The 12,907-nt window shown below is 19.5% G+C and overlaps 1 protein-coding gene across 1 annotated transcript, besides 3 other annotated features; it reads right to left on the reverse strand.

The window, feature by feature from the left end:
- Positions 1-275: 275 nt before the first annotated feature.
- On the reverse strand, positions 276-1,096 carry PRELSG_0023700 (Plasmodium exported protein (PHIST), unknown function; the record flags this gene model as incomplete). The annotated part of the gene is made up of 2 exons (XM_028680215.1): positions 276-824; positions 950-1,096. 2 exons carry the CDS (start codon positions 1,094-1,096, stop codon positions 276-278), a joined length of 696 nt encoding a protein of 231 aa, XP_028531112.1.
- Positions 1,097-2,732: 1,636 nt separating this feature from the next.
- Positions 2,733-3,788: a repeat region.
- A 694-nt stretch (positions 3,789-4,482) lies between these two features.
- Positions 4,483-4,986: a repeat region.
- Positions 4,987-10,303: 5,317 nt separating this feature from the next.
- Positions 10,304-10,728: a repeat region.
- Between the last annotated feature and the right edge of the window lie 2,179 nt (positions 10,729-12,907).

Consider the following 12,907-nt stretch of genomic DNA (forward strand, 5'->3'; position numbering starts at 1 on the left):
TGGCCAATTAATAAATCAGTTATCTAATGTTATTTCAAAATATACGAATAGAATATAACAAGAAAAGTATACTTTTCACATATCAATCTTTATATTTCAATTAAAAATTAATTATCTCTTAATTCAAAAATGTCACACCACTAAATAAAAAAACTATAATTTTTTTTTTTTAATAATTACCAAAGCATAATAAAATAAAAAGGAAAAAATGTAGCAATATCTTTTATTAACCAATACTATAGTAAAACTATTTAACCACCAATTAATCAGGTATATTAATCAGTATTGTAATATAATTTATTAAGATTTTCCTTAAAGTATTTTAATGACATATCCCTAAATCTACCCCATATCTGACGCGAAAATTGTAAAAATCTTTCACATTCTTCTTTTGTGCATGATCCATTTATAAACAAATCATCTAATCTCGTCTTAAGGGTAACTTTGATACTATTAGCTGTGTCATTAATATTACCCAAAATCCTTGAACAAAATTCATCTTTATCATCACTATCTATGCGATGGGATACTGCAAATTCAATAAATTTATGAAATAAATCTGTACTAAAATCCTGTAAGAATTCATCTTGATGTGCTCGATGCTCATTCCATTTAGGTAAAAATTCTAAATAACTTACAGTTTCACCCGAATCTTTATCACTTGTTCTTGCCTCACTCAAAGATGACAAAAGTTCTGAAAAATCTAAAGTGTTATCCGCATTTTTATTACCTTCATTTTCTTTTTCTATTTCAGCTAATATTCTTGAAACTTTACACTTGAATTGGAATTCTGAACTTATATTATTTTTGAGTTTGCATTTATCCTACATGGTCATTTAAAAATTAAATATTTTAAAAAATATATCGAAATTATTTAAATTTTAATTAAAGTATATATTAAAAAAAAAATGAAGAATATATCTATTTTAATTTACTGATTTTATCTTACTTGAAGAAAAAAAATAAATAATGAAAGGAAAGATACAATAAAAAGCCTGGAAAGCATAAAATTTTTGTAGTTTCCTCTAAAAATATAGCCCTTTTTTCCAGGTAAACATGTAGAACCATTTTTCATATTAATATTAGAGTGAATCATTGGTACTCTTGGTAAGATGTTAGTTCTAGTATTACTATTTTCTATATTTATTTATTATATAATTAAAATAAAAAATAATTTCTTATAGTATGAAAATACCTCTGATATATTTATGAATATAATTTTAAACAATATAATTATTTTTATAAGGAATTGATATTTTTTTTGAAATAAAATATAAATTATTATTAAATATTATTATGATAAAACAAATTAAAATATATAAATAAATGTTTTGGATATTATTATTATGTATAAATAAGCTTTTGTTCAGTAATTTTTCCTTAAATTAAAATTAAAATTAAAATTAAAATTATTTTAAAATATTTCTTATATATTTATAAACTATATTGTTTTTGTTTAACCATTTTTATTTCTTTTCTCTCCTCAATTTAATATTAATTTTTATAAACAAAGAAAAAATTTTCTGCATGTTTTTAGAAAATTAAATAAAAAGATATTTTTAAAATAATAAAAAAAAATACTTTTTTCAAATATTATTTGTTTATAAGAATAATATTTAAAATAATTATAACAAGTTCTTATTAAATTATAACAATTTTTTTATATTAGGCTTTAAATATGTTGACCTTAGATTCAATAACAATATATATGACTTTAAGATAAATAATAATTTTAAATGCAAGTGAATCATTTAAACATTTATATTAAAAATTATGACATTAAGAAAATATAAAAATCTGATTGATAAAAGATGTTATTAACTTATTGTAATACATAAAATTAGCATACTAGTTAAGAAAGTATAAGTTAGTCACTTAATGACACTAATTAAAAAAGAAGAAAAAAGATTTATTCTTTGTAAATAAGTTATAAAAGCACATAAATATTTATGAAAATTAACAAATTAACTTCTAAGTTGTCGTTATTTCAAAATATATATAAATCGAATATAACATCAAAAATATGCTTTTTATTTATTAAAAGAAATAAAAAAATTTCTTATAATTATTTTTCATACATTAATTTTTATATTTCAATTAAAAATTTATTCTTTTTTGTACTCAAAAACATACAAAAAAAAAAAAAAATTAAAATATTTTTTCTTTTCTTTTAACTAGTATCATTGCATGACTTGTACTTTTGGTTTATTATTTGGCCGTCTAATGACTTTGCTAGAGTATTAAACAAACAAATTAATAAAGAGCATTTATGACTGAGTAAAATTTTATTACGATTTTAATAGCCTTATTAATTGTTATAAATGAGTTTTTAATTATAAAGAATTACTTATTCTTTTAATTAAAAATGTATATACAAACTATAACAATTAATAAAGTCAAATCTTTATATTATTCAATGTTATTTTTAAAATATAACATTAATTATACAAAAATTATTTATCTTATCTTTTTAATTTTAAAAATATATTTAAATTTTTTAATTAACAAAAATTTTCTTAAACAAAAAAAACCCCAAAAAAAAAAAAAAATTATTTTTTTTTTTTTTTTTTTATTAGTGTTAGTACACAATTAGTTTGTACATACACATATACAAATTAGCTTAGTGTACTACAATAATTATAATATTCTCTGTTAGTCACTACATGGGTACTTGTAGATACACGTACAGTAACCTAACATTTTGTTTTGAAAAAGGTTAATAATAACCTTTATTAACCATACTCCACCACTTAGGAGAAGTAATGATATTACTTATATTTTGCTCTTTTTGGCTTGTTTTATAACTTCTAACCCTTTTCGTATTTCTTTATCAATTTCCTTATTCTTATTATTCAAATCTTCTAATTGTGAAATATTATTACTATCAAAAACATCGAAATAATCTTTTGATTTTAACACATTTGTAATATATGATTTTCTCTTATGAGAATCAGTTACTTGTATTAAATTTCTCATCTGTTTTTCATATATTTCATTAGTTTTATTGTTTAATAGCTTTATCTTTGACAAAGGGATCTGTATTCCTTTTCCTCTATAATAAATGGGTATAGCTTTTAGATTGCCATTTTTGACATCTGTTACTCTATGCGGGAATGACCAATATGGTTTATATTGTCCATTTCCACTATAATTTTTCATTTAATTTCTCTCATATTCAGATAATTTATAAGATATAATATCTCCCACTTTAACCTCTTTATTCTTAATTAAAGGTTTTTCCTTTAATTAAATCTTCATTTGCATTTTTCCATCTATCATTTAAATAAATAATTATCATTTCTCTAACAGTTTCTGGTATTATTTTTGAGAAACCTGGGCATATGCAATCTATTCCATATATCGAAAAGTAAGGTGTTTCTCCAATGGCACCATGAGGGGTGTTATTATATATTAAAACGGCATTTTTAACTATTTGTTCAAAAGACAACTCTTCTTTTTCATACAACGCTTTAAGTATATAGTCGAGACTTTTATGAGAACTTTCATTTATACCATTCCCTTGTGGATAATACGCACTAGTATATTATAATTTTATCTGTGATCCATTAATAATATAATCTTTAAATTATTGGCTCATATATATTGAACCTCGATCGGTTAAAATACTTCTAGGACATCCAAATATAGAGGCCCATGTATTTCTTATAATATTTATTTCGTCCTTAGATGTAGGATCTTTATCTATTAAATTTGTTAACATAAAACGTGAATAATGGTCAATCGCTACTTGTATATAATATTCTTTACCTTTCTAAGTTCTAGGACCTTGATTTATTAATTGGTCATTTAATGGCTTTGCTAGAGTATTAAACAAACAAATTAATAAAGAGCATTGTATAACTAAATATACGCTTATATATATATTAGTTTTTTAATTATTATAAATGAGTTTTTATTTACAAAGAATTACTTATTCTTTTAATTAAAAACATACAGATAAACTATAATAATTAATAAAGTCAAAATTTTATTATATTCAATGTTATTTCAAAATATACATTGAATAATACATAAACATTTTTTTTTTTAAATTTTAATAAGTTAACATTTCTTCTTTTAATTTTTAAAACACTAAAAAAAATTAAAACATAACATAATAAAAATAATTTCGACCAACTAAAAAAAATATTTAAAAATATTTTTTTTTTTTTTATTATTAACTAGTGTCAGTACATGGCTAATTTGTACGTACACAAGTAGTAAACTAGCTTAGTGTACTACAAAAGGTTAATAACTAATTTTATTAACCAATACTATAGGAAAGAAATTAGACGGGAAATTAATAAATTAGTGATGAACCATTTTATAATAAATAAAATTAGTAGAAATTTCTCTACACGTTTTTTATTAATTTAACATCTTGAAATAATTTAAAGATATTCAAACAATCAGTTAATAAATCATAGGTATATGGTTAATAAATGATATTACTTCCATATTTTGTGCAATATTAATGATAAATGGTCAATGAATAAATCCATTTCCCTTAATTAATATGCATTTTAATTATTTAAAATTTTAATAATTATGTCTCCTTTAGGAAAAATATTGCATACTAAAAAATTTTATCTATTAGAACCTTGGCTAGCTTAGTGTGTCTAATTATATTTTTTTTTTAAGATACATCTCGGTTATAATTATCTTATGTCTTTTTTTTTTTTTTTATTTTTTTTGTATGTTTTATTTTTTTTATATTTAATTTATATATATATATATTTTTTTTTAATTTTTTTTATTATTTATTTTTTGGGAAAAGATTTTGAATGAAAGGTTAGCAAGTGGATTGCTTTTAATTTTTTTTTTTTGAACCTTTATAGATTTTAAAAATCTTAGTGATTTAATTAATTTTGTATTATAAATCTTATTTATAATACAAAATTATAAAGGAGTCCTAAAATTTGCTCTTTATTAACTTGGATATTCATTACTTTTATTCGAGTCTTTGAATATCCAATTAATAAATCAATAAATGAATATTATTTATTATCCTATACTATATGGATCAATTAATGGTATTATAAAACTAGTTTATACATGTTTTATTAATTGAATCGTTCAATAACTTGAATAGGGTATTGAACAAACGAATTAATAAAAAGTATATAGAGATATCTCAACTAATTCTACTTATTGTAAAAGCGTATTTATGAAACTAATAAGTAAATTTTATTTACGTAACTTAGATAATTCAGCAATTATTGTTTTATATATATTTATTTACTTTAGTAAAAAATATACTTTATTTTTATTAAAAATTTAAATATTAATTAAAGTTATTAATAAAAAATTTTTTGCTTTTTTTTTAAAGAAAAAGATACAGTAATTTTGCTTTTTTAAAATTCAATTTGATTTGACAATAAAAATTTTATATAAAAATTTTTAAAAAAGTCAATCCCTCAATTAATTTTCTCCTCAAAAAAAAAAAAAAATTAATTCCTTTTTTTTTTTAAATGGATAAAATAAATTTAACAAAAACCACAAAAAAAAAGTTGTCCATTTCTTTTTTTTTTTAAAACTATCGATTGAATATCTAATTCCCTATTTTTGTATGAAGAACTAACTATAAATTTATAAAAGATTAATAATATCCTTTATTGGCTAGATGGTTAGTTTTATTATTAAACATCTTGAAATTAATATCACATCCTTTTCTTGTTTTATTCTTTTGATATCGTTTTCATTATCCCATAAAACTTTATTTTGATACATGTTAAATGGCTTATCGTATTACAGCTATCATATCTCATGATGTATACAATTTTTTTAAATGATTCTTCTTTCCATAACAGTAATATTTATTATACATCCTTGTATAAATATTTATCACTTCCATTTCACCCTTTTTCTCAATAACTTGTATTATCAATTCCTTGGTTACTTCTTTATTTGAATCTTTCTTCTCTAATCCTGTCAACAATATTATGATTTCCTTAAATGCTTTGTCTTGAGATTTATTTTGTGTTATGTGATTTATGAGGTGAGTTTGATACATTTTTCTAAGGAATTCTCAGATTCTTTCAGATATGAGATATTGGATTCATCTAAGCATAAATTTTTTTTGGTATATACATTAAAATAAATAGTTCACGATTTTATATCTTTGGTTTATTAATTAGATGTTTAATGAATTTTCTATAGTATTAAACAAATTAACAAAGAGCATGTATAAATAAATATACGTTTTTAAATATATATATATATACTTATTTTTATTATATGTATAATGGTTTCTTATGATGCATAATATTTAATTTGAATATTAAATTTTACTGAATCTTTTAATAGACATGTTAAACTGTTATAAAAGAGTTTTTTATTTACAAAGAATCAGTTTATTCTTTCAATTAAAAACATACAAACAAATTATAACAATTAATAAAGTCAAAACTTTAATTTATTCAATGTTATTTCAAAAATGTGCATTGAATATAACATAAACATTATACTATTTCATTCATTAAGTTTTTCATGTAACTAAAAATGAATTCTCTTTTTAATTTAAGAAAAATCAACCGAAAAAAAAAAGTAATTCTAATTTTTTCTTTTTTTTAATTACAAATATGTGTATACAATAAAATATACAAACAAAAAAAAAAAATATAGGGTTATTTTTTTTTTTTTAACTAGCGTCAGTAAATGGATGACTTATATTTTCCTGATTGGTAACTCATTTACTTTTACAAAAGGTTAATAACAATTTTTTTATTAACCAAAGTCAGACATGTACTGACGATAGTTTAAAAAAAAATATGTATATATATATCTATATTTTTTTTTTGCTTATATTATTTTTATATATCTTTGTAATTTAAAAAAAAAAAATTTAATTTTTTTTTTTTGGATTGAGAGATTATTAATTTTTAATTAAAATATAAAAATGAATGTATGAGAGTGTAACACTTTTGTTGTATTCGATTTGTATATTTTGAGATAACATTTAATAACTTAGAGTTTAATTTTATTATTTGTTATAACTTAATTTTGTGTGTATTTTTAATTAAAAGAATATACTTATTTTTTGTAAATAAGAATTCATTTATAAAAAGTAAATATATGTCTGAAGAATACATTTGTAAAAGATAAATATATGTCTGTTAAGCAATACATAATTGCTTAATTCAAAATAAAGGTTGTATATATATTAAATATTATTATATATAATAAAAATAAGTATATATATATATATAAATCCGTATGTTTAGTTGCACATGCTCTTTATTAATTTATTTGTTCAATACTTGATTTATTAATTGGCCGTTTAATGACTTTGCTAGAGTATTAAACAAACAAATTAATAAAGAGCATGTATAACTAAGTATACTTATATATATATATATATATATATATATATATATATATATATATATATATATGTATATTAGTTTTTATATATATATAGTTTTCCTATGATGCATAATATTTAATCTGAGTTAAAATTCACTGCATCTTTTAATAAACCTATTAATTGTTATAAATGAATTTTTAATTACAAAGAATTAGTATCTTCCTTTAATTAAAAACATACAAACAATTTATAATAATTAACAAAGTCAAAACTTTAATTTATTCAATGTTATTTCAAAATATACATTGATTATAACAAAAAACATTATAAGTTTTATCTTCAATTTTTATGAGTTAAAATTATATTTATTATTTCTTAAAAATTTCCCCCCAAAAAAAAAAATAATTAAAATTTTTTTTTTATGTGTCAAAAAAAACAAAAAAAATTATATATATATTTTTTTTTTATTAGTGTCAGTAAATATTAGTTTGTACATACACATACAGTAAACTAGCTTAGTGTACTACAAAAATTATAATATCTTTTGTTAACCAGTCAGTGCATGAGTAACTTGTATATACACGTACAGTAACCTAGCATAGTGTACTGAAAAAGGTTAATAATAGCTTTTATTAATCAAACCTATAATTATTTAAATAAAAATTTAATTAGCTCAATTCAATTGTCCTTTTTTCATTCATTTCTTTTACACCAAAAAACTTTTCCCAAAAAAAATGCAAAAAAATGCAAAAAAATTAAAGAGACATCAATATAATTATAACCGAGATGTGTCTTAAAAAAAATTTTTTTATTAGACATATGATTTATTAATTTCCCGCTCAAAGATTTTGCTGGAGTATTGAACAAAATTAATAAAGAGCATGTATAACTAAATATACTGATTTTTATATATATACTATTTTATTATATATATAATAGTTTTTTATAATGTATAATATTTATATTATACGTTAAATTATTGCATATTGCTTAATATATATATGTTTATATTTAAAAATAAGTCTTTATTTACAAAGAGTAAGTATATTCTTTTAATTAAGAACACATACACTAAATTTATAGCAAACTACAAAAATAAAGCTCTAGTTCTTTCAATGTTATTTCGACATATAAAAATTGAATATAACATAAACATTATACTTTTTCATTTATTAGGTTTTTTTTTGTAACTAAAACTAATTCTCCTTTTAATTTGAACCAACGTCCACCGACAAAAAGAAAAAAATTAAAAATTTTTTTTTCTTAATTACAAAGATGTGCATACAATAAAAATAAACAAACAAAAAAAAAAAGTAACCATATATTTTTTTTTTTTTTAACTAGCGTCAGTATACAGATGACTTTTATTTTCCCAACGAGTAACTCATTTTAAATTGCTCACAGTGCTAGTATTTAGGCTTTGTATGCAATGGATTCTTAGGTAAAACAAAATAAAATTTATTCTTACTAATTGATTAATGTTATTCAATTAATCAAGCACATACATATATAAGTTTTATTAAGACAAAACTTAAAACTGCATATTAATTAAGGCCAATGAATTTATTCATAGATCAAATGTAGATAATTGGTTAATAAAATTTGTTATTAACCTTTTGTAGTACACTAAGCTAGTTTACTACTTGTGTACGTACAAGTTAGCCATGTACTGACGCTAGTTAATAATAAAAAAAAAAAAAAAAAAAATAAAGTTATTTTTTTTTGATTATTTTTATTGATATACTTCTTTGTAATTTAAAAAAAAAAAAAAATTTAAATATATTTTTTTTGGTGGTCGAAATGATTTTTTTTATGTTATGTTTTAATTTTTTTTAGTGTTTTAAAAATTAAAAGAAGAAATGTTAACTTATTAAAACTTAAGAGATAAAAGAAATGTTTATGTATTATTCAATGTATATTTTGAAATAACATTGAATATANTAAAATTTTGACTTTATTAATTATTATAGTTTATCTGTATGTTTTTAATTAAAAGAATAAGTAATTCTTTGTAAATAAAAACTCATTTATAATAATTAAAAAACTAATATATATATAAGCGTATATTTAGTTATACAATGCTCTTTATTAATTTGTTTGTTTAATACTCTAGTAAAGTCATTAAATGACCAAATAATAAATCAACTACACATTCATTTTTTACTACTTCCAATTCTATTTCTTTATTTTTTTCTTTTTTTCTATAATTCTTTTCATTTTCTAAAGTAATTTCACATGATGGAAGTTGCATGCCATGAAATGATACTAAATATCCCATTTTGTCTATTAATTTTCTTTTAAAATATAAAGAAGAAGATGTATCTTCTGACTCTATTTTTTTCATTTTTTTCTCGTTTTCCTTTTCTTTGATTTATATTTGCTAATCCAAGATCTAATAGAGGTATACTGAAATATATATTAAAAATTAGGTATTGGTTAATAAAATTTGTTATTAACCTTTTGTAGTACACTAAACTAGTTTACTACTTGTGTATGTACAAGTTATCCATGCACTGACTCTAATTAATGAAAAAAAAAAAAAAAAATAAAGTTATTTTTTTTGTTTGTTTATTTTTATTTATATACATCTTTGTAATTAAAAAAAAAATATAAAAAATATATTTTTTTTTTTGTTGTCGAAATTATTTTTTTTTTATCATGTTATGTTTTTGACTTTTGTGTTTTAAAAATTAAATAAGAAATGTTAACTTACTAAAAATTAAGAGATAAAAGAAATGTTTACGTATTATTCAATGCATACTTTGAAATAACATTGAATATAATAAAATTTTGACTTTATTAATTGTTATAGTTTGTCTATATGTTTTTAATTAAAAGAATAAGTAATTCTTTGTAAAAAAAAACTCATTTATAATAATAAAAAACTAATATATATATATATATATAAACGTATATTTAGTTATACAATACTCTTTATTAATTTTTTTGTTTAATACTCTAGAAGAGTCATTAAACGGACAATTAATAAATCAGCATCCTAAAATATTTTCATAAGTTATTTATAGTAATACAATTTGCCTCATTGACGTATAAACAACTATTGGCATATATTAAACATTCTTTGATAAATGAATTGGTTGCTTCTTTAAACTTAGTTCTAGTGTGTCATTTCCAAATTTTATTATCTGTTCCATTCTCTCATTACTGTCCATAAAGATCTTTCTAGCTAGTTTAATTCTTAACTGTAAGATATTCTTTATTCTCTCGTTCTCACATAACCTAGATATTTTTCTGGAATGAGCTTTTGATTACAGTGATTCTAATATCAAACAGTATTCGATCTTGGTTAATCATTGAATCTTTATCTTATTTTCAAATGCTTCAAATCATAATAAATAATTCTCTATTTTTTCCTCTTCAAATTCTTTTATTTTATCTGGAAACTTAATTGAAATTTACTACTTCAAATGTCTCTAATCTAAGACTTTTTATATCTCCTTTTCATCTTAGGCTTTGCTAATCCAATAGGGTTATGCTTTAGCCGGTTTTGAATTTCCTGTTGTTGACGCCAATTGATTTATTAGTTGCTTATTTAATAACTTTCCTATGGTATTAAGCTAATTAATAAAGAACATATATAACTAAATATACAGACTTTTTGTATATGTAAAGATTTTTATTATATACAATAATATTTATAATATACAACATTTAATTTGAATTAAGCCATTCTGTATTGTTTAATAGATATATTTTACTTTACATATGTATTTTTATTTACAAAGAATAAGTATATTATTTTAATTAAAAATATATGCACAAAACTAAATTCTAATAAATAACAAAATATAAACCCTAAGTTATTTAATGTTTTTTTTAAAATATGCAAATCGAATATAATAGAAACATTATGCTTTAATACATTAATTTGTATATTTCAATTAAAAATTAAAAAATTTTCAACTAAAAACATTAACAACTTCCCAAAAAAAAATTAAAACTTTTTTTTTTAACTATAAAGATGTATAAAAACAAAATAGATAAAAAAAATATATAGCTACTTACATTTTTTTTTTTCTATAACTAGCTTCAGTTCTTAGCTAACTTCTATTACCTTAACTAGTAAGTTAATTTTATATTACAAAAGTTAATAAAATTTGTTTATTAACCAATTAAGAAATATATGAAAATGTTTAGTTCAAATTAGATGTTATATATATGATAAATACTTCTATGTATTATATAAGAATAAGTATATACACTAAAAATCAACATAATTCTCTTTAATAATTTGTTTGTTTAATTTTCTATCAAATTCACTAAATAGACATTTAATAAATCAACACGCAACTTTCGAATATCTTACATAAATTAGGAACTTTTATACGTAATCTTTTTGACTATATTAAAAATTTCAAAAAGTTAAATAAAATATTTTATTAGACTCTTCGTAAATTATTTTTTAGTAAGAATTTAATTCCTTTAAAGAAGTTAAAATTAAATTTATTAATCTTTTATGTAACTGGTTAATAAAAGGTATTATTAACCTTTTGTATCATGCTAAGCTAGTTGCTAGTTGTATACGTACAAGTTAGCCATGCACTGACGCTAGTCCTATATATATAAAAAAAAAAAAAAAAAAAATAAAGTTATTTTTTTTTGTTTGTTTATTTATATATATACATCTTTGTAATTTAAAAAAAAAAAAAAAAATTAAATATATATTTTTTTTTTTTTTGGGAAGAGTTTTAGGAATGAATGTTATGTTATGTTATGTTTTAATTTTTAGTGTAAATAAAAATTAAAAGAAAGAAATGTTAACTTATTAAAACTTAAGAGATAAGAGAAATATTTATGTATTATTCAATGTATATTTTTGAAATAACATTGAATATCATAAAATTTTGACTTAATAAATTGTTATAAATTATTTGTATGTTTTTAATTAAAAGAAGATATTAATTCTTTGTAAATAAAAACTCATTTATAACTGTTAATAGGATTATTAAAAGTTGCAGTAAAATTTAACTTCAATTAAATATTATGCATCATAAGAAAACAGTATATATATATATAATAAAAACGAATATATATATATAAACGTATACTTAGTTATACATGCTCTTTATTAATTTGTTTGTTTAATACTCTAGCAAAGTCATTAAACGGGCAATTAATAAATCAATACTCTAGTAAAGTCATTAAATGACCAATCAATAAAGCGGTATGAAAAAAGAGTGCATAAAAAAAAAATTTATGTTATGTTTATGTTTCTTAAAATAATTAAAATATAGCTAATTATTATGCCTTTATATGAATATAAAAATAAAATTTACCAATTATATCGTTAAAATCTGCTCAATATTACTAAATAGATAACTCTTATAATTACTATTGTTATAACTTAATTTTAATAATATTTCTTTTTACTTTTATTTTCATATCATTATTTATTTATACAAAACCAATGATATCGTGTAATATAAATTTCCATTTATCATATTCTTGTTACTAAAATTTTATAACTACATCATAACACTATTACATATTTATGAAAAAAAAATTATTAATTATAGCACTATAATTATTTTTATATGATATTACTTTCTTTGACATTATAATTTCATATGAAATTTATAA

This window comes from Plasmodium relictum (assembly GCF_900005765.1).
Source record: "Plasmodium relictum strain SGS1 genome assembly, contig: PRELSG_00_v1_307, whole genome shotgun sequence".
NCBI classification, from domain to species: domain Eukaryota; phylum Apicomplexa; class Aconoidasida; order Haemosporida; family Plasmodiidae; genus Plasmodium; species Plasmodium relictum.